Source organism: Astyanax mexicanus, chromosome 12, assembly GCF_023375975.1.
Source record: "Astyanax mexicanus isolate ESR-SI-001 chromosome 12, AstMex3_surface, whole genome shotgun sequence".
In the NCBI taxonomy this organism is placed as follows: Eukaryota; Metazoa; Chordata; class Actinopteri; order Characiformes; family Acestrorhamphidae; genus Astyanax; species Astyanax mexicanus.
Genome location: NC_064419.1, coordinates 42692133 through 42713872, shown reverse-complemented (window position 1 = coordinate 42713872; position 21740 = coordinate 42692133). Strand labels below are relative to the sequence as shown.

The following is a 21740-nucleotide window of genomic DNA, read 5'->3' as shown; positions in this document are numbered from 1 at the left end:
TTTATCATCTTTAATTCGATTTTTAGTAGGGAATTTTTCTTCTTTTTTTTTTAATCGAAGATATTTTTGGGGGGCCATATCGCCCAGCTCTAGTTAGCAGGTAATGTTAAAGCTGCTCCAGCAGTGCAAGACAGGGTTATCAGTGGGCTACAGGCTGATAAACTCTGAATGGCAAAAAAAGCTAACTAGCGCTTAGCGTGGTAATGCTAATATTGCTCCAATCTCGAGTCTCTGTGCTGGAGAACTATAGAACAAAACTATAACGGAGTGGCTTTACTGTTCCTTACAATCTGACTGGTAAAATTCATATACAAGATTTATAAGGCAAACTGACGATTTTTTTTTTAAATGAAGGATTTTAGTTGCGCCTTATAGTGGGAAAAATCAATAAATTAGCTAGGCCAATAAGTTAGCTTGACCTAAATATTATTACTTCCTTCTGCAAAGAGATAATGTCTGTTGCATCTCAAATTATGTTAGTTTATATATTTATATAATACAAAAAGCAAGAAACTTTTGGCCAGTGGCCATTGGTTGATTACCACTGCTCGTAAAAATGTTTATAAATTAACTATGGAGTTACAGCTACTAGTTAAATGCATTGTGCTTCATGGTTCTCATAGTAGAACCCTAACATGCGCCATCTTATACCACTGTTTCATCCCTAGGTACCAGCTCAAGCTCTATGCGCGTATGTGTCTGGACCGCCAGTATCTGGCCATCGATGAAATCTCCAAGCAGCTGGATGTGGAGCTGATTTCCCTGTGCATGATGGACGAGGTTCTTCCATACGACCTGCGGGCCTCCTTCTGCAGGCTGATGCTGCATGCCCACGTGGACCGAGACCCTCAGGAACTTGTAACACCTGTCAAGTTTGCTCGGCTCTGGACTGAGATTCCCACGTCTATCACTATCAAAGAGTATGATCACATTTTTACTGCTACATCAGTGATTAGAACTGATTATATGGGAACCTTACAGTAGTGGACATTCCATGTGAAAATGCATCAGCTTTATAATCGGATCAGGTGCTGTAAGATTTTGTGGGAAAACAAAACTGCACTGACTTTAGACTTGATAATAAAACACAGTGGATCAACACCAGCAGATGACATGTCTCTCCAAACCGTCACTGATCATCAGTAAATTTTACATTTCATTTGGAAATCAAGGGAGCAGAGTCTGGAGGAAGAGTGGAGAGTCACACATTCCAAACTGCTTGAGGTCTAGTGTGAAGTTTCCACCAATCAGTGTTAAGCAGTGATGGTTTAGAGAGACATGTCATCAAAAAAATACTGAAATAAAGTAACTTTTTAGTGATATTCAATTTTTTTTAAGATGCACTAGTATAGTTATACTGTGTTTGTTAGCTCTAAATTATTATTTTTTTATTTTCCAGTTATGATTCTCATATGGACTACTCAAGAGACAACAAGAAGAACAAGTTTGCCAACACCATGGCTTTCATGGAGGATTACCTCAACCTCGTTCTTCATGATGATTTGCCTTTCGCTGATGAGGAGAAAAATAAACTGACATATGAGGTACAGTCATAATGAGGATACCCTGAAATTTTGCTTTATTATATTGAATGAATCTCACAAGGCTTGATCTACACAGTGTTGTCTTAACAGGCTTTACACATTATGTTGCTTTTATATTGATTGTATGCAATCAATAATATTTAGGAATTGTAGTCTGGACCTGTTGGCAGATCCTGTAAATTTAATAGTTTGGCATAAAATGAAATTTGCATGAATTATTACTCAATTGCAGATAATAATACATGTTACATGATATCTAAAATGTACATATTTAGTTTAAAGTAGGATACAATAGTCTTAATAGTCTTACACACTCAAAAATGTCTCTTTGATGCACAAACAGACAAAAAGCTTAATTCAACTCAATGCAGATATTTTTTTACTATTTGTTTTTGCCTCTTTGTGCAGCAAAGATCAGTATAGCAAATATTTTCAGAGTATAAATAAATGTTGAATAGCATTAAAAAGTTTATGTTCAATTTTTAAATAATATCTATCCATGTTATTACAGTTTTTGTTACTTGTTTATGCGATTTTGATCCTTTTTTTAAGCAGATATATTAAGATTTTGAACTTGGTGACAGTCCACGTCAGGTCCAAACTAGAGAGTGTTTATTTCAGTGTTAACTTTGCATTTCCTGTTGTTACCCAAATAAGTTTTGTTTTTTTTTCAGCCAGAATATTTATTTAAGGAATTTGAATGCTGTTACATTATTCTTATCTTCTTTTAGGTGGTGAGTCTGGCAAGACACCTGATCTATTTTGGCTTCTACAGCTTCTATGAGCTGTTGCGGTTGACGCGCACACTTTTGGGCATCATTGACTGCATTCCCAACCCTGCCATGCTGGCACATATGATCCAAGATGATGGGAGCAGTGAGTACTGATTAGTTACCTATGCTTAGGAAGGAGAACGTAGTCACTTTTGTCAGAACACACTTAAAAGATACTGTTAACTATTAATAAAGCACTAGACTTGTGATGGCTTGACTGTTCACTGTTTACTGTTTTTAAACGACATAGAGTCATTTTACCACAGATTATAGTTTTACAGATGCATCAATTAGGGGACAAAAGTGGAACGTTTTCTGTTGGTCCAGAATTGTACTCATTGGCTGCTTTATTTAGCTAGATCAGTATCAGGATATGCAATAAGTATTAATAGTTCTAAACAGTTGTAAAGAAACTGCATTACAGAGCTAAAAATGAGAAAGAGAATAGTTTATAGATTATGGGTTTATATACAGGTTTGGAAAAAAAATAAGTGATCACTTAAAAATGATCAGTTTCTTTGATTTTACCAAATTAAGAACCTCTGGAATATAATCAAGCCATAATCAAACTAAGCTGAACTGCTTAAATATTTTGCACCAGGAGTAAAGGCATAAAGTTATCCAAAAGCAGTGTGTAAGACTGGTGGAGGAGAACATGATGCCAAGATGCATGAAAACTGTGATAAAAAACCAGGGTTATTCCACCACACTTTGATTTCTGAACTCTTAAAACTTTATGAATATGAACTTGCCATTTCTCATTTTCTCCAAATAAATGCTCTAAATGACAATATTTTTATTTGGAATTTGGGAGAAATGTTGTCCGACGTTTATAGAACAAAACAGCAATGTTCATTTTACTAAAATATATACCTATTAATAGCAAAATCAGAGAAACTGATTCAGAAACTGAAGTGATCTCTTAATTTTTTCCAGAGCTTTATGTATATTTTTCATGCAGTACAAGTGTCTTTTTTATTTCAGGCAAGAACATAAGGCGCTCCATCCATGGAGTGGGCCAGATGATGTCTACCATGGTCCTGAACAGAAAACAGTCCGTAATGGTCGGACCTGGACGTCCAATAATTGGTTTGGATGGACAGACCCGTACTAAAGACAGCATTGACAACCAGGATATTACAGTGATGGACACAAAGCTGAAGATCCTGGAGATCCTACAGGTGGGAATTGGAGTCTGTGTCTGTGTAAAGTTTGTGTAAGAAGTTAATTGTGTAACTGTATGTAATCTCTTCTGATCATTCTGTTGTTTTGCAGTTTATTCTGAATGTGCGTCTGGATTATCGGCTGTCGTTCCTGCTGTCCGTCTTTAAGAAAGAGTTTGTGGAGGTGTATCCCATGGGAGACGTAGATGCAGTGTCAGCAATGGAGACGGCAGGTGAATAATACACAGAGAATGACTAATTTCTAGTAAGGTTGCACAACATGGACAAAATAGAAGCTGAAAAACAAAAATGGACCAAAAGAGACATCGTTCAAACTGTGAAACTACCAAAAGCAACTGTGTGGAATGTGTGGAGTGGTCATTAAAAACAAAGAACACACTGATATCACTAATCACAAAGGGACTGGTAGGTCAGGGAAGACCTTTGCTGCTGATGGCAGTAAGATATTTTCTATAGAGAAGAAAAATCCTTAGTTGTATTATGAGCATTAAGATTTTTTACATAGTTATCATACAGTAAAGCTGCACAAAATATCATTTAGAGCATAACCACAACCATGTAAGCATTTACAGTAGTCACATTGCAAAACATGCAAATTAAACTATATCATGGTATATGATGTTCATTTTCTGAGATAATCCAACAATAAGTTGACAAATTATCACTATTGACTATAAAAATTTGACATTGTGTGATGGAGCACAGCACATACCGATGTGGAGAAACACGTGGGAAGGATGATGCGCTCCGTGTCTCTAAAAAGGTAAACACACCAGATAAGGGACAAGACAACACCCATACTCACTGTACATGAGCTCATTGTACATTTAAACATATTCTCAGCGTTTAAATCCCATATATAGGGCCTTCTTTTGTCTTTGTAGTGATTGAGGAAGCAGAGAGCAAATTACCATACCGCAAGCTGCAAACAGGGTTGCCAGATCCAGCAAAACGTCCTGCCCAAAGTCTGTCTAAAACCCTCACTTCAGAAGCTTAAACTAGCCCAATATCTAAGGATGCCACAGCCGTTCATAACACAATTTTTTATTTAGAACGGTTCAATTCAAGAGTGAAATACAAAGGGAATTATTGACGTTAATAATAAAATAAGTAAATACTTATAAATAAAATAACATATAAATAATAAATGGACTGAATGACAGTTTATATAAATTGAAAAATCATTGAGCACTTGTCAGGAAAATTACTGCAAAAAAATCCTCACAACTGAAGGAGAATTTTAAGTAGAATTTCTTAAAAATAACAACATCCAGCCTGTGTGAATGTCTCCTATACTATAATACTATACACAATGTTTTTAAGTCATATAAATTGCCATTCTGTCTGTTTATTATTTATATGTTATTTTATTTATTAGTATTTATTATTAAATTAATAATTCCCTTTGTATTTCACTCTTAAATTAAACCGTTCTAAATAAAAAAAAATGTGTTATGAACAGCTGTGGCAACCTTGGATATTGGGCTAGTTTAAGCTTCTGAAGTGAGCGTTTTACACAGACTTTGGGCAGGATTTTTTTGCTGGACCTGGCAACCCTGGTTGCAGCTTGCAAAATCTGTCTAGGGCCCTAAAAGTTTAGTTGTCAAGATGCAGTAAATCATGCATTGGATCACAACCCCTCACTAATAGAAAGCACAAATGGAGGGCATGAAAAAAATATTGTGAATAATCTACTAACCAAAAAAATAATCTGCAAATTAGCTGACTACTAAAATAGACATAAATTGCAGCCCTAATTGACAGAGGGCATTATCATCATGAAATGTTGGAGCATTGGCGTCTGTGGAAATTTGGTGATAATTCCTGGTGATGTTTCTTACTTACACTATGCCTGTTGCCTGTGCTTCATTAAACATCATATTTAGTGTGCATATGATCAAACAGTAGTTAAAAACGTTTTAACTGAATTTCTTTCACCAACAGCCTCCATAAACCTGCAGTTTATAGGGGAACAGGCCGAGGCGATGTTTGGAGTCGGGTAAGTAGTGAACAGCTTCCATGTTCATCACTGTTGGCTGATAGTCATCTTGCTGTGCAGCTATTTAAACATTTCTGTGGCTCTATAGAAAGGCGAACAGTATTTTGGAAGTGGATGATGAGGGAGGACGGATGTTTCTGCGTGTGCTCATCCATCTCATCATGCATGATTACCCTCCACTGGTGTCAGGAGCCCTGCAGCTCCTCTTCAAACACTTCAGCCAGAGACAGGAGGTCTTACATACCTTCAAACAGGTAGACTACATATGCAGATAACATCTTTAAATAGAGTAAACCACACTTACAGCACATTTAAACCTGTTTATAAACCCTCACTTTCTATAGAAAGTCTCAAAACCCAAATTTGCCCATAGGAGGACATTAATGCTGAGTCTCATTTAAACTTGGATGTCAGAATTTACAAAATTTAAAGTAGAAACTTTCAAATAAAACGTCCAATCAAGTCTTATTTCCTACACAGAAACTCACACAGAGCCTCACCAACCCTGAGCTCAGAATCCAAGATGGCTGCACCACACATTAACAGTAGTAAAAGCAGCATTATTATATAATTTATTTTTTATTTATTATATCTTTATTCTATCCACCTTACAGGACACTAAAGGATTATACTTTCTGTAGGAACTCAAAACATGATCCGCATGTATCCGATACTAAGGAAACATGCTAAGTTTAAGCACCTCTTGTCAGCAGATCTTCAGTCAGTATGAACTTTTTTGAACTGTGCAGGTTGTAGCCTCCGAATCTGCCCACCTCCTTTCCCCTAGTCCCATTTCCACACTCAGGATTTCCAGGTAAAGAACACAACAACACACAAACAGTGTGCTGTAGCCATGTAAACTGGTTTTTGCTGCTGAACAGGTAATCACTGAGCTTCAGTAAGGTTGCTGACCATATCTATCACCACCACTAGCGTAGTAGTGATAGGCATTATAGATGCTGAAATGTATATTTTTACTAATCAGCTACGGAGTTAAGCGGGTCATTGTTTGCCACTTTGTATTGCAATGGGTAAAAAACGTGTGGTGCTAGCAAGGAAAATACACAGGTTACTGGCTTCTCTGGAGGCACACACATGACACGCTACATGTGGGGTAGAAGATGTGTTTAAAGGGGTACAGCACCCATGCATCTCACCATTACTGTCCGGATAACTTAGGATAGATACAACAGAACAGAGGCCATGCTACAGCTAGCTTACCGTCCTGCACAGAGCTCTACAACTCTAGCGCACATACGCAGTAGTACAATACATGTAAAACCACTGTTACAGTGTCAGTCTGGCAACACGTGTAAGCTTCATGTCTGGGGAGGAAAGGCGGGGGCAATAAAACTCTATTCAGTGTTGGGAATTTGTACTCCTTTAGCCATTTAGCTCAACATTAACACTAATTTATTACTGATTGTTCCTTAAAATCAATTTTGCACATAGTACCGTCCAACTGTGATGTTTTCATGGTGTTTGAATGTGCAAAAATACAGTTGCTAACTTGGGACGATGCTAACAACAATAACCTAACATATAATTTATTGCATTGTATTTCATTATATTTATTTCCATGTGTTTCTTTAGGTCCAGCTCCTGATTTCTGAGCAGGATGTGGACAACTACAAGCTCATTAAGAGTGACCTGGATCACCTACGCATGATGGTGGAGAAGTCTGAGCTCTGGGTGGAGAAGAAAGGCAGCTCAGGAGGAGAGGGGAAGAAAGACAAGGGAGAGGTGGGTGCTTTTCTATGATTTCCCCACGTCTTGTGATGGTCGATCTAATCTGAAAGTCTGTAGTTCTTACTCTTAGTTTGCTTTGAGTCTAATTGCCTGGTCAAAAAAGGGTCACACACTCTAATATTTCATTGAACTGCCTGCAGCTTTGATTGCTGCACATATTGCAGCAATCAAACTGTAGCATTGTTTCAATAAGCTTCTGCAATATTACAAGATTTATTTCAATCCAGTGTTGCATTAATTTTTCACCCAGATCTGGTCTGGTTAAGGTCTGGACTCTGTGGTGAACTCGCTCAATCCATGTGTGAAAATGATGATCTCATGCTCCCTGAACCCTGAACTCTTTCACAATTCCAGCCCCATGAATCAGGGAAAAAAATCCATTGATGGAATAACCTGGTCTATATTCAGTATATTCAGGTAGTCAGCTGACCTCATTCTTTCAGCACATACTGTTGCTGAACCTAAACCTGCAGACCAACTGCAGCATCAACCCCACATCATTTACTTACTTAAATCCAGGTGGAGACTTTTATTTTGGGCCAGGCAGTGTATGTTACACATCCAGAAAAGAGAAATTCTAATTCATGCTAATGTCCTCCTCTTATGAAAATTCACCAAATGGTTTCTTGCTAGGCTGCTGCAGACGAACCTGCTGTCTCCCAGAAGGAAAAGCGTGAAAAGAGCAATGAAAACTACCAGAAAGTCAAAGAGGTTTGTCTTCTTGTCTGCTCAGATGAATTACAGAAGTCTGGAAATATGTGGATGGATTGTTGGATAGATTAATTGAAATTTTGAAGTTTTATTGCATGTAATATAACAAAGTGTTAAATGTTTGACAGTGAAATGAAAAAAACACCTTTTTGTATTTTCGTCTCCAGATCTTGGAGCGATTAAATAAGATGTGCAGCTCTGGGGTGTTTAAGAAGCAGCAGAGGCTTCTGAAGAACATGGGAGCTCATAAAGTCATGCTGGATCTTCTGCAAGTCTCCTATGATCGGGTGAGTACAGTCACTGTGAATACAGCTTTGCAACAATTTATTTTGCAATGCTGCCTAGATATCTCGTGTTAGTGATGCATAAAAATCTTACTTCATTAGCTTTTGAATAGGCATTTATAGCACTGTATAGCTTCTCATGTCCTTTATTTAACTCTGGTTCTCCCTGTTTGACAGAATGACAAGAAAATGCTGGAGATCATTAAGTTCACCCACCTCTTCCTGCAGAAATTCTGCAACGGAAACCAAGAAAATCAGACTCTCCTCCATAAGCACCTGAACCTCTTCCTCACCCCTGGAGTAAGACTTATTACCTAGTTTTAGTAGTGTTTCAAACAAGCAGAGATTGTGTGTTTTAATCTGTGCCACGTGTACTATTTAATTATTATTTAAGTTAATTTATTGATTTGAGGATTATCATTTGTCATTTTCTATCAGTTTAAGAGTACACTGGTCTTAGATTTTTTTTTTTACATATTTTACTATGTAAAAGATTGTGGGCCCTATTGTACACCCTGCACAAGGCACATCGCAATGCTTGATGCTATCTTACACCCTGTCAACAGTCAGTTTTCATGCCTTGCACTGCGTCAGAGGAATAAATCTACACTGATGGGTGTGGTGGTCTGGAAGTTAGGTGTGTTCAGGTAAAATTCTGGCGTGTTTCTACAGTATCTTGACAGCAGGAAATACGCCACTGTGCGCCACTGACTGATTAAAACCCTGACAACAGTCAGCCACCCAATCCTATCTTATCCTTGCAGCTCACAAATCTAGCTTTTAACTCAACAATAAACAGAATAAAGAATAAAATAACATTGCTGTTCCCTTAAATGAGCTGCTGGTGTATCTTCACAGCGTGAACGAGCAGGTCAGTATCCTCTGCTGAGACGCACAGAAGAGTTGCTCTGTTAAAATATTAAAGTGCTAAAGTGCTAGAGCTCATCTGCCTCTTAAAGGGAATATCAACTGACACACTGATTGGTTTATTTCATGTTAGTTTATGCCCAAAACACACCCATGATCAATTAAGATAATTAGTTTATGCCTTTTGCACATTTTAAAACGTGCAAGGAGTATTTTTTGCGTACTCACGAAACCAAAGACACACCGACACACCCTAAATCCAGCTGTGCTGTCCATCCATCCATCCATCCATCCATCCATCCATCCCCTGCTCCAACACACTCAGTACTCCAATCAGGAACCACTTGGTTAAAGCTGTGTTGCAAATGCTGATGCTCAGATCCTTCATTTTTGTCTCAGGTCCTGGAAGCAGAGACAGTGCAGTTCATCTTCAGTAATAACTACCAGCTCTGTACTGAGATCAGCGAGACGGTCCTGCAGCACTTCATCCACTGCCTGGCCACGCACGGTCGCCATGTGCAGTACCTCAACTTCCTGCACACCATCATTAAAGCTGAGGGGAAGTACGTGAAGAAATGCCAGGACATGATCATGACTGAGGTACGGGCTGTGAGACTGGAGTACAGTCTTAAGTAATTAAGAATATGACAATGAACAAATGCAATTTTTTTAGTGTGACAGAGCTATTCTCTGCCACTGTATATGAATATGAACATTGTGATTTAAAAGGAACATTTTAGATACACACAGACAGACACAGGTTGGTTAAGATAATTTTATTAATTAACTTATAAGCTGTTTTGTGGCTTTTTTTAAAGTTTAACCTAACCACCAACACAAGGAGAGAGAAAACAGCAGAAAAAGAAAAGTGTATATTAAATAAAGTAAATTAGAATTAATATAATATTTAATGTTTTTTTATTTTTTTATTGGCCAGACCTTTGTTCACATCTGCTTTAGCAAACTATTTAAACGAATTAATCTAAGAATGAAGGAAAACATGCTATGTGCTATTCTGTTTATTTTGGATTACATTTATTATGGACAGATTTTCCTCCAAAATAGCAGGAGGTGACATCACACCCCTTCCTGTTTGGTGCTATATAAGGCCTGTGCAAGCCATGTGGCCAGACCTTATTGGTTAGGTTTAGTTTTAGAGCTGTTTGAGTCTAAATAAATGTTACTGATTTGTTTTGTTAAGCCACTTAAAAACAGTGCATATACTTGAAAATATTTTAATAGTGACGAATAGCTTTTTTTATATTATTATAATTATTATTATTTATATATTATTATAATTATTATTATATATTTTTTTAGAGAACTGGAATTTAATAAACTCCTCTCTCTTGACTCAAGAAATTCTCACATGTTTTTCTGCCGGACCCTTACACTAAAAATACTTTTATTAATAAGCACAAAATATGTACACAGTAAATATGTCAGTGTTAAATTAAAACTTGTAGGTGTTTTAATGTTTTTATTAGTATTCATTATTATTGTAATACTATGCATTGCTACATGTAGTTAAAAAAGGTATAGTATTCTTTTTGTAAGATTTGAACACTAAATAATAGTAAAGCAACCTTCACATGTGTCTTTTAAGAAATAAAATATGTGTGATATGTTTGGAAAAACATTTTACACTCATACTTTTGTATTTTTGCCTCTTTTTCATTTGTGTTCTACTTTAAACTTTTGCCAAAAAAGGTCATTTTTGTTTAAAAAAATTAGACATGCTAATCTTTTACCTCATCATCTGCCTAACATCACAGTTAACAAATGCGGGTGATGACGTGGTGGTGTTCTACAATGATAAAACCTCCTACAACACAATGCTGGAGCTGATGGCCGAGTCTAGGGAGGGGGTGCAGGAGAACAGCCCCCTCCGCTACCACATTTCTCTGGTGGAGCTGCTGGCTGCGTGCGCTGAGGGCAAAAACGTCTACACTGAGATCAAATGCACCTCACTGCTGCCCCTGGAGGATGTGGTTAGAGTCGTTACAGATGAGGAGTGCATCACAGAGGTATTTACTGCTATGCTACTGCTCCTACATATTACGTATTACTTATTATAGTAGGGCTTCCCTGACAGGAAATACAACATTTTATCGTTTTCATCACATTATTAGTAAAAGCCAACTGTTGTCTCTTTCACTGATTCTTATATCCTTGTGTTTTAGGTGAAAATTGCCTATGTGAACTTTGTGAACCACTGCTATGTGGATACAGAGGTGGAGATGAAGGAGATTTATACCAGCAATCACATCTGGAATCTGTTTGAAAACTTCATCGTAGACATGGCCAGGGTAAGGCTTATTTACGCAAACCTTTGGATATGACATTGACATTTGTGACCATCCATAATGTGCGTACTGTGCCCCAGTATATACAGTATATTAGTAATTAAATCTTAAATTGTTTACTGGTTTTTCTAATGGTCTTACTATTTATTTTTTTATTTAATTTTTTTAGCTCACCTGATTAAATACTTGATTTTAAATATAAATTTATATTTTAGTCGATTTAAGTTGTAAATGCTAGACTGCATAAAAAAAATGAGGCTTACCCTCATTGTATTACAGAGTGAAGATGGATGTATGGATGGATGGATGGATCGAACAGTTCATTATTGAAGTTGATGTGTGTTAGTGTGTGCTGTGCTGTTTTAAGTTACTGAGACACAGCAGTGCTGCTAGAGTTTTTAAACATCTCAGTGTCACTGTTGTACTGAGAACAGTCCACCAAAATGTAATTTCCAGTCAACAGTGTCCCTTATCTACAAGGTGGAGCAGCTGTAGGTAGGACTGTGTAAAACAGTTAAACACAGTGTTTAAAAACTCCAGCAGCACTGCTGTATCTGATTCACTTACTGTACCAGCTCAACACACCATGCGAATCAGTGCTAATCACTGCAGTGCTGAGAATAAATGACCCACCATCCAAATAATAAAAATAATAATAATAATAATAATAATAATAATAATAATAATAGCTGCTCTGTGGTGGTTTTCTCTCCTGTGGGGTCCTGAGTATTGAAGAACAGGGTACAGATCAGGACTACAGTATGTAATTATAGAACTACAAAGTGCTTTTCTATGTTTAGTGGAGCAGAGTATATGTTAACTGTGTTAATGTTATGGCTGATTGATATATATTACATTAGAAATTAAAGAATAAATATTTAGAAGTACTTTGTAAAAATCTTACCTGACTATATGTAAATAGTTTTATCCTGTTTTGCACTTCTTTATTTGCAGGTATGCTCGAACCGTGAAAGGCGAGTTCAGGACCCTGTGCTGGAGCGGTACGTCCTCAATGTGGTGCTGGACACTATAAACGCTTTCTTCAGCTCACCCTTCTCTGAAAACAGCACCTCACTGCAGGTAAGTCTCTGGAATGCTCTGTATTTTTGGCAACTAAAATTATTCGGCCAGAAATTTCAGTGTTTAAATAAGTTTTATGAATAATTAAAAAACACAGGTTTGAATGTCAATATATGTACAATAGAAAGAAAAAACAATTTTGATGAACTGTTTGCCAGCATGATTTCCTACCCCCCCTACCCTTTAATATATTTATTTATGTATTTCTAATACTATACTATACACAGCAGGGACATGCACAGGAATCTTGAAGGGCAGTTGCTCTAACCTGAAGAAAAAAAAAAAAAAGAGTCTCTCTCTCTCTCTCTCTCTCTCTCCTGTATTAGTCTCTTTTCCGTGGGCATTGTGCATGTGAATAATTCGAATAGTGCTTTATGTCCGTCATTCACCTTGCTTGATAAAATTAAATGTTATCAGCTGCATGTAACTTAGTTTGGTTAGCCTCCCACGAAACAACCTGAGCCATGTAAAAGGTTGACTGCAAGCTAGCTGGCTGTTTTTTTGCTATCTAAACGTGGCACAGTAGGTGCTGTCAGATTATTTAGGATCACTAAACGTCCTAAACTCGACGACATCGGATTTTAGAGAAGTTGATGGTGATCATGTCTTGTAATACTGTGAAGGCAAGCTCACCTTCAGGGCAGTCGCTCTACTCCCACGGCATCTTCAAACTCCTCTGCTAGTCGGCTGAAGCGCCGCCCGGTCGTGTGCTGCGTTTTTTTTTTTTTTCAAAATCTTGTTGAAATATGAATCATATTTGCCTATATTATTTTTTCCCCTCCCTCGGAAGGGCAATATCAGCCAAGGATGGCAAAAGGGCAGTTGCCCAAGCACATTGGGCCATAGCGTCTGCACGTCACTGATACACAGCTTACTTTCTATGTCCCATTGCATTTGTCTTTAAATGTATTATTATCATTTCTTTCTTTCCACCTCGTTAAATACCTCATTGTTGTCCATGTGTTAGTCCATTCTCTCTCTCTCTCTCTTTTGGAAAACAATAATTACTCTTCATTTGCGTTTTTTTATGCATCAGAAACAGGGCTTAATGCGCTGAGTAACAAAGCCTGAGTCTTTCAGTACTCTCTGCTCTAAATGACATGGAGGAACTACATGTGTCTAAAACTGTCTACAAATGCAGCAGCTTTACATTATTATAATATGATCTAAAGCTCTTAACTGCTGAAGAAGATTTTGTAAAATGTTTATATTAATATTTTTTTCGTTGTGATTTCAGTCTCATCACACTATAGTGACCCGGTTGCTGCAGTCGAGCATGCGTCTGCTGGACTGCACATGGCTCCTGCAGCAGCAGAAAGGACTGGTGGAGAGCTGCATACGGACTCTAGCCCTGACTGGTACAAATAACTCACTTTATTGTTGTTTTATCGGCATGACACATCTAAAGACTGATTCACAGATTACCTTTTATTTAATTAATTGAGGATTTTATACACGTTTTATGAAGGTTATGCAATAATTCATTAGCAGTGAGGAAACAAAAGCTTAAATGGAATATTAACAGTTTCATTGGTTGAGTACAAAATAATTAGCCCTGCAGTCTTTTAAACTCTTAGCATTTGACTTTTGGCTTGTTTTTGGATTTCTCTAGTGTATAATTTGTGTTTTTGGGTTTACACATAGATTAATCATTAATCACTCAGTCCTTTTAAATAAACCTTCATTAACCTTTTATATCAACAAGCTTTTGGTTCTTCCTTCAGTTGTAAAATGAAGATAATTATAGTATAGCTCTGTAAAACATTAAATATTAAACAGCACTTTATAAGAATTTATATTTTAAGTGGATTTTTATTATTGCTCATGGGATCCCCCTACAGTTGAGAATTGTAATACGCTTTTCAGTGATGACAAATTAATGAGCTTACCAAATTAACCCTCCTGCTATCCTTAAATTTACTAACACCTTTATTCTCTGGGTCAACATGATCTCAGCAATTTTAATTTCCAGACAATTATTATAATTAAATTTAAATAAACATGCTAGAAGTTTATTTGCCAGTAACTGTATGTTTGTTTGATACATTATTAGTGGTTATTATTATTATACATTATTATAATGTTATATTAGTATTGAATAAGTATTATACGTGTTGTGATGTTACGTTAGGGTCTAAAGCGGAGGACCAATTAGAATCATAGTGACCTCAACATAATTACCACACAAATGTGTGTAAAATATTAATATTTATTATGTTTTATGCATTTAAAACAGCCTTAATAAAACAGACATTGAAATTTAAACATTTTAAACATATTTTTGTTTACCTATTGTCTTTAAAATTAAGTAAAGACAATTAATATGAATCACAAAACTAATGTCAGCCTTTTTTTAGAGACTTAAAACATTTCAAAGGTTCAAATTGACCCTAAAGAAAACAGGAGGGTTAAGATCATTATGAGCTAAAAGATACAGAAAGTGAATAAAGCAGGTGAACTGAGGCTGTAGAGTATTTTTATGCAAATATTTCTCACAGAATGATCACATTATGTGCCCATTTAATAAAAAATCCTTTGGGGGGAGATTAGTGCTTTTCTTAAAAAGTCATACTTTGTTCAGGCCTATATTTTCTCTCACAAAGGCACTTAAAGTAAAATAACTTACAAATGTAAAGAATATTTCTACTTTTTTATAAAAAGGAAAAATGGTTGATATATAGTTTGTTATTGGAAGAGCTTAAATGTGGTCCTGCCTGCTTTACCAAAGTTAAATGGTACATAATGTTGCTTTGAATGGTAAGGACTTTTATGTACTGTCAGTTGTCACACTCAGCTACACAATCCAATCAGTGCATTTCAATATTAGTCTTAGTTAAGTGAGTAACTTAATAAACTTTGCTATTTAAATGTCTCATTTTGAATTAAAGCTCAGTTTCTTCCTTTTTCACAGCTAAGAGCCGTTCTATCTCTGTGCCTTTGGAGCTGGAAGCCCAAATTAATTTAATGCTGAGCAGTAATGCTTCAAACACTCTCTCCCGCACCAACCCCAACTACAAGAGCTCTTCACGCTCTAGCCGACCTGTTGCCCCCAACAACCCCTGGGACTACAAGAACATCATTGAGAAACTGCAGGTATGTGTGTGTGTGTATAACCCCTCACTTAAGAGGAAATGTTATTTTAATTGCTGATTTAGTGAAAAAAATCAAAGACACTTGCATAAAAAAAATCAAAACAAAGTTTAGTACAAAAAGGACTTGGCTTACAAGTGTAGTAAGGGACAGGCACGGTCAGTAACACAATGGTAGCATATATAAACAACATACCAGAGAGTAGTCAGGCAAACCAGGGTTATACATACACAATACATCCAGCAATATACAAGTGAGGAGGAGCAACAGGTAATTAATAGAATGGGCAAAGCAAAAGATGATAAACGTTGAGACAAAAAAAGGCGGTAAAAGGGCAAATACAGTGAAACGCGTTGTAGAAGAGCTAAGAAAACTAAATTCAGTACTCAGCACAGAGTAGGGCAAATTGATGGGTATTTATACAGGAGAGAACATGTGGAAACATCAGTAGCTCAGAGAGCAGGAATGCCTTAGCATCACATGATCAGTGATCAGTGGAGTGAGGGTAGTCCAGTGTGTGTGCATGCTGGGAAATAGTGTCTTTATTATAGTAAAGAAGAAAATGGATTTCATCCATTTGACCAGTTTTCTAGTATTTTATTTCTTAAAACCGAAAAACTAAATAAAAACCTATTTGTCACGCAGCCTTGTTCTCCTTCCACACTACCGGACTCCATTTCTCAGAATTCCACTGGTGATGACATCAATAATAACCTTTCACCTTCACCCAATCGCATTACGCTCCGACGCTCTGATTCACCTGTATTCTGAATTACTTCCGGTTCATTCTTGTCTAGCTCCTGTATTTAAGGCATCCGTTTGTAAACAAACACCGCGAGGTATTGTCGACTCATGTTGCATACTAAGCGTTTTCCTATGTTCTGTTTTTGCTTTCTCGTTACGACCCTGTTTTCGGATTATCGGTTTATGTCTTTTGTTTTGCCCTTATTGGATTTGTTGAACGTTTGGACTGTTTCTCGGTTTCGAACTCGGACTGTATTTTTGACTACGTCTTCTGGTATCGGTGAGACCGCTGTTTGCCTGGCTTTTCTGTTAGCTGTATCTGTTAGCTTGCCTGCTAATAAACCTGTTTGTACTTTTAACTCGGCTCGCGTCACTCCTCTCTACCTGGCGTCACATAATTTTTTTATTTTTCTCTTTTCAAATTTAGGAATTTAAAATGGAAATATCTTGGAACCTGTCTTACACACATACCTGTCTCTAAATAATGTTACACTACTGAATCATCATTCTGTGTGAATGTGTTGTAACAGGACATCATTAACACTCTGGAGGAGCGGCTGAAGCCGCTGGTGAACGCAGAGCTGTCTGTACTGGTGGATGTTCTGCACCAGCCTGAGCTGCTGTTTCTGGAGGGGACTGATGCTCGGGTGCGCTGCGAGTCTGGAGGCTTCATCTCCAAGTGAGTTTTTGTTCATCTGTACTGTGATTCTAAGTAGGTAAAATAGGTAAAGTAGGTAAAATAACTACTTAGTATTGTAAATTTTTTTATGTTACATACCAGTCCCACAATTTTTGTATATATAATTCAAAAGCAGAGGAAGAGATGCCAAAGTAATTTCAAAAAGACTACTAAGCTAGATTTTGCTAGCAGGATTTTTAGCATCGCAGTGAGATGTTTATTGCTATCTTGGCAGTGAATAGCTCGTACAACAACACGTGTACACCCCACACACATGCACACACAGCAGGGCACAAACCCATACCTTGTGCCATAATATAAAATAAAATTTAAAAAACAATATTATGCATTAACACATAAATATAGGGGTCATTGTTATATTCCTTTTGTAAGCCTTTGCTGATTCACTAGCAGGTGCGCTATTAAAATGCCAGTGTGCCAAAGTCAGAGCATACCTGACTCTTAAATGGAATGACAAGTGACACACTGAATGGTTTATTGCACGTTATGCCCAAAAAATAGTAAAATCCAGCAGCACTTGATGACTGGAGAATTTTCTGTTTATTAGAGATACAAAAAATAACTCTGGCCTTGATCAGGGTTAAAAGACAAAAGTTAATAACATTCCAGTTTTTAAAACACACATGATTACATAACAACCAATGAGAACGCTCCAAGTATTGAAGGTCACATAATCAGCCAATAAGAGTCTGACAGCTCAATTCCACAGGGGAACCACTTCCACCTAAAACTTCATTCTTTGTAATCCAAAATGCAGAGGTTATTTCTAAAAAATCTGAAATTTTCCACAAATTAGTCAACAAGTCCTGCTGGTTTTTACTATTTTTATTAGTGAATTTATTGCCAGGCAATACTTCATGTTATGTCCAAAATACACCTGTACTTAAATATGCAGGTTATATCAGCAATACGTTTTTTTTGTGTGTGTGTGTGTGTGTGTGTGTGTATTCACCTCTTTGTCCTGCAGACTGATCCAGCACACCAAGGCTCTGATGAGCGCTGATGAGAAGCTGTGCATTAAAGTCCTCACAACTCTGCAGAAGATGCTGATCCGCACTCTGGACTTCAATGAAAGGGTCAGATGTTTGGAAATAATGTATTCACAAAAAATGTCTTCCTACTTTTCAGTTTTGTTGATAGACTAATTTCCTTCTTTTGTAACTTTGTGTGCTATACATATTTGGGTACCACATTAAAATAAGACTACCTTTATAAAAGGGTTATACATGTCTATTATTTAGGCTGCAATTTTTTTAAAAACCCATTAATAGTCAGTTAATACATTTATAATAACACATAAAAAGAAATGGCAACAGTGAACTGAAAATATTGATTCCACAATCATTTATTCTATCAAACCTCAGATCTGTGTTTTACATCAGTCAGCATTAAACCTGTCATATTAATATATTTACTATAATTTACTATAAATTAAATTAAATTGAAATTAAATGACCAAGCAAAGAACAGATTACTGTTGCCTTTTCAACTGATATGCTGTAACTGCTAATAAATGTTTTTAAGGCATTCACAACCTGATCAATAACAATTAATAATCTAATTTATAAAGCATTTATAAACCCTTAATAAGGGTAGTCTTATTTTAAAGTGGTACCCATATTTGCTGCTGGATGTCTAGAATTTCCCCTTAGGCATCAATTAAGTGTATATCTATTTATCTATCTAATGAGAGTTGTTTTTGTTTTATAGGGAATTGCTTTAAGGAAAGTGCTGCTGCAGAATTACCTCTTCAACAACAAGAAGGCAATAAAAACGGATCTGGCTGAACATGGAGCAGGAGGTTTGGAGCAGTTAAAATAATATTACAATGACAAATGCAAACCAAATACGATAATCATTACCACGACACCATACTGTCTGAACGTGTGATGCGTGACAACAAATTGATGTTATTGGTGCTGACCATGGTGCCTTTACACACGTTATCATTGGTCATCTCCACAAAGGCAAAGATGAATTGATGCCATCTGACATTCTGCCATGAGCACCCACTTTTTGGATACAGTTAATTATATGCTGTAAAAATACTAGAGCATCTCAATAAAAATTGAATATTATTAAAGTTACTTAAGTTCAGTAATTCAGTTCAAAATGTGAAACTCTTATATTATATAGATATATAACACACAGAGTGATGGACTTGATATAACACAGTGGATCAACACCAGCAGATGACATGTCTCTTCAAACCGTCACTGATTGGTGGAAACTTTGCACTAGACCTCAAGCAGCTTGGACTGTATCTCTCCCTTTTCCTCCAGACTCTAAAATTCCTCCAAATCCCTTGATTTCCAAATAAAATGTACATTTTACTGATGATCAGTGATGGTTTGGAGAGACATGTCATCTGCTGGTGTTGATCCACTGTGTTTTATTATCAAGTCTAAAGTCAGTGCAGTTTTGTTTTCCCGGAAAATCTTACAGCACTTTATGCTTCCCTCTGCTGACTACTTTTAGGGAGAAAGAGATTTCATTGTCCAGCAGGACTTGGCACACTGCCAAAAGTACCAATTGGTCTTTTATAATATTCTAATTTTCAGAGACACTGATTTTTCTGTTCATTTAACTGAATTAATGAAATAAAGTAAGTAAGTTTTCAATGATATTCTAATTTTTTTAGATGCACTAGTAGATCTATTCTAGCTGCACAGCTGGAATGTGATTTTTGCTATTTTGAGTGAATAGTGTGTGTGTGTAGGTGGAGAAGCAGAGAAAGACTGGGTTGCTGCAGTGCAGTGTCGTTTAGACAGAGAGGGCGGCACAAAGCTCTTCACTGACCTCATCATGTGCACCAAAAACGACAAGATCTTCCAAGAGAGCATCCAACTGGCCATTTGTCTTCTGGAAGGAGGCAACACTGAGATACAGGTCCTAACAATGCAATTACTTTTACAGTATTCATCATAATTACAGTCTCTTTGTCTTTTTGTTAAAATTACAGTTTAATATAAAACTAAGCTCCATTTTTCCAGAACTCCTTCTACAAACTGATGATGGGGGACAATAAGTCTGAGAAGTTCTTTAAGGTCTTGAATGATCGAATTAAAAATGCACAGATGGACATCAAAGCCACCATTTCTGTCAATGTGGGAGAAATGACCAACAAGGCCAAAGATGAGAAAGACCTTGATCCAGGTAATAAAATCTGCTATACATTATTTGTTAACTTCTATGCCAAGGGGTTCCCAAACTTTTGCAACACATGGCCCACCTAAATCAAGGCAAAATCTCCCATGGCCCCAGGTGTCATGGCTGGACAGGACTTAGACATGCGCAGATACAAATAAGACACTTTATTAAAGAAAGTATCAATACAGAGAGTAGATAAAATTAGCAGGGTCAACACTGGTAAAGAGCAGTAAGAGGGAGCAAACATAACACTTACGATAATGAGTCCAAAGGTCATTTACCGGCAAGAATATATCAGAGGGCAGGCAGAAATCAGGGTTGGAAAAACAAAACAAGGTCAGAATCAAAAGAGTTAACAAAGGCAATAAAAAAATGCTTCAAAGAGTGGTAAACCAAACAATACTTGGCAATGAGTGAGTAAGGTGAGGGTGTATATATAATGGGTAAAACAGGTGAAATCAATATTCCGGTGATTGACTTCCTGGTGGAGCTCTGTGAAGTGTTATGGGATTGTGTGAGCGAATAATGTCAGTGTGAGGTGCAATAATGGATAAATAAATAAATAAATAATAAATCCTACAGTTCAATGATGAAGATGGGTCACCTTAGTAATTACCTTGGAATAGTTATAGAGAATAATGTTGAATGAGTGAATTCAGTACATGAAAATGGCAATAATGTCTTAATTTGAAAAAGAGATACAGAATGCACATCATAACTCTCTAGCAAGACTCTGGAATAATTGGAAAAACATTGTTTTTTTTACAGTTTTTAATAAACAATGCTATGAATTGCAAGAAAAGTATCATAATTCATTCTGAGGCAAAATAACAGGGTTGTGAAAACTCATTTGTGCAGTTTTTATACCAAAATTTACACCAAATCCTTAACTTAGTTATTTCAGAATAAAGAAATGAATCCTCTCTCCTGTTAGCAGGAACCCAGCCGTTGGTGTTTCATCCCGGGGGAGTGGCTCCGTATGGGCATCACCCTGCCATCGCTCCGGCACAAGCTCTGGCTCCAGCTCAGCGTACGGAGCAGCAGGAGGTGGAGACTGAAATGGGCCCATCAGTGATCATCATGAAACCCATCCTGCGCTTCCTCCAGCTGCTCTGTGAGAACCACAACCAGGACCTGCAGGTGAGCCCAGCTTCAGTACACAGTGGGGCCTGTTTTAGTGGTCTATAGGCATTGTGCAGCTGGATTTAGGGTGTGTCGTTGTGTCTTTGGTATTGCGATTTTTTGGTATTTGTTACTTGCCATTCCCTTTGGGAGTCAGGTGAGCTCTGACTTGGGCACGGTGGTGTCTTAACAGTGTTGCGCGAGAATCTCTGAAACAGAAACTTGCCTGCTTGTTCACGCTGTAAAGGTATGCGAGCAGGTACTTTACAGAAACAGAAATTCTATTTATTGTTGATGTTAAAGTTGGGTTTGCTCACTGTGGCATGTCCTTATATGTGTGGAATGAGTGGAGGTGTTGACTGTTGACTGTAGGCAGGGTTTTAATCAGTAAGTGGTGCACCACTGTTTTCCACTGCCAAGACAGAAATACGCTAAAA

General features: G+C 37.1%; 1 protein-coding gene across 2 annotated transcripts in view; it reads left to right on the top strand.

Annotated features, from left to right (window-relative positions):
- The window catches only part of itpr3 (inositol 1,4,5-trisphosphate receptor, type 3), a 71163-nt gene that overhangs the window by 31874 nt on the left and 17549 nt on the right, over positions 1-21740 (top strand). Inside the window, exons 19-41 of one of the 2 annotated variants that reach the window (XM_049485591.1) lie at positions 669-920; positions 1400-1544; positions 2276-2420; positions 3302-3498; positions 3593-3713; positions 5446-5500; positions 5589-5754; positions 7094-7243; positions 7883-7960; positions 8128-8247; positions 8422-8544; positions 9511-9711; positions 10887-11138; positions 11295-11420; positions 12372-12497; positions 13735-13855; positions 15409-15590; positions 16862-17010; positions 17999-18107; positions 18742-18832; positions 19751-19920; positions 20025-20187; positions 21119-21321. In XM_049485591.1, coding sequence (XP_049341548.1) covers positions 669-920; positions 1400-1544; positions 2276-2420; positions 3302-3498; positions 3593-3713; positions 5446-5500; positions 5589-5754; positions 7094-7243; positions 7883-7960; positions 8128-8247; positions 8422-8544; positions 9511-9711; positions 10887-11138; positions 11295-11420; positions 12372-12497; positions 13735-13855; positions 15409-15590; positions 16862-17010; positions 17999-18107; positions 18742-18832; positions 19751-19920; positions 20025-20187; positions 21119-21321 — 3445 coding nt within the window. Of the gene's footprint in view, positions 1-668; positions 921-1399; positions 1545-2275; positions 2421-3301; positions 3499-3592; positions 3714-5445; positions 5501-5588; positions 5755-7093; positions 7244-7882; positions 7961-8127; positions 8248-8421; positions 8545-9510; positions 9712-10886; positions 11139-11294; positions 11421-12371; positions 12498-13734; positions 13856-15408; positions 15591-16861; positions 17011-17998; positions 18108-18741; positions 18833-19750; positions 19921-20024; positions 20188-21115; positions 21322-21740 lie in introns of both variants that reach the window. The other variant, XM_049485590.1, reaches the window with a different exon arrangement.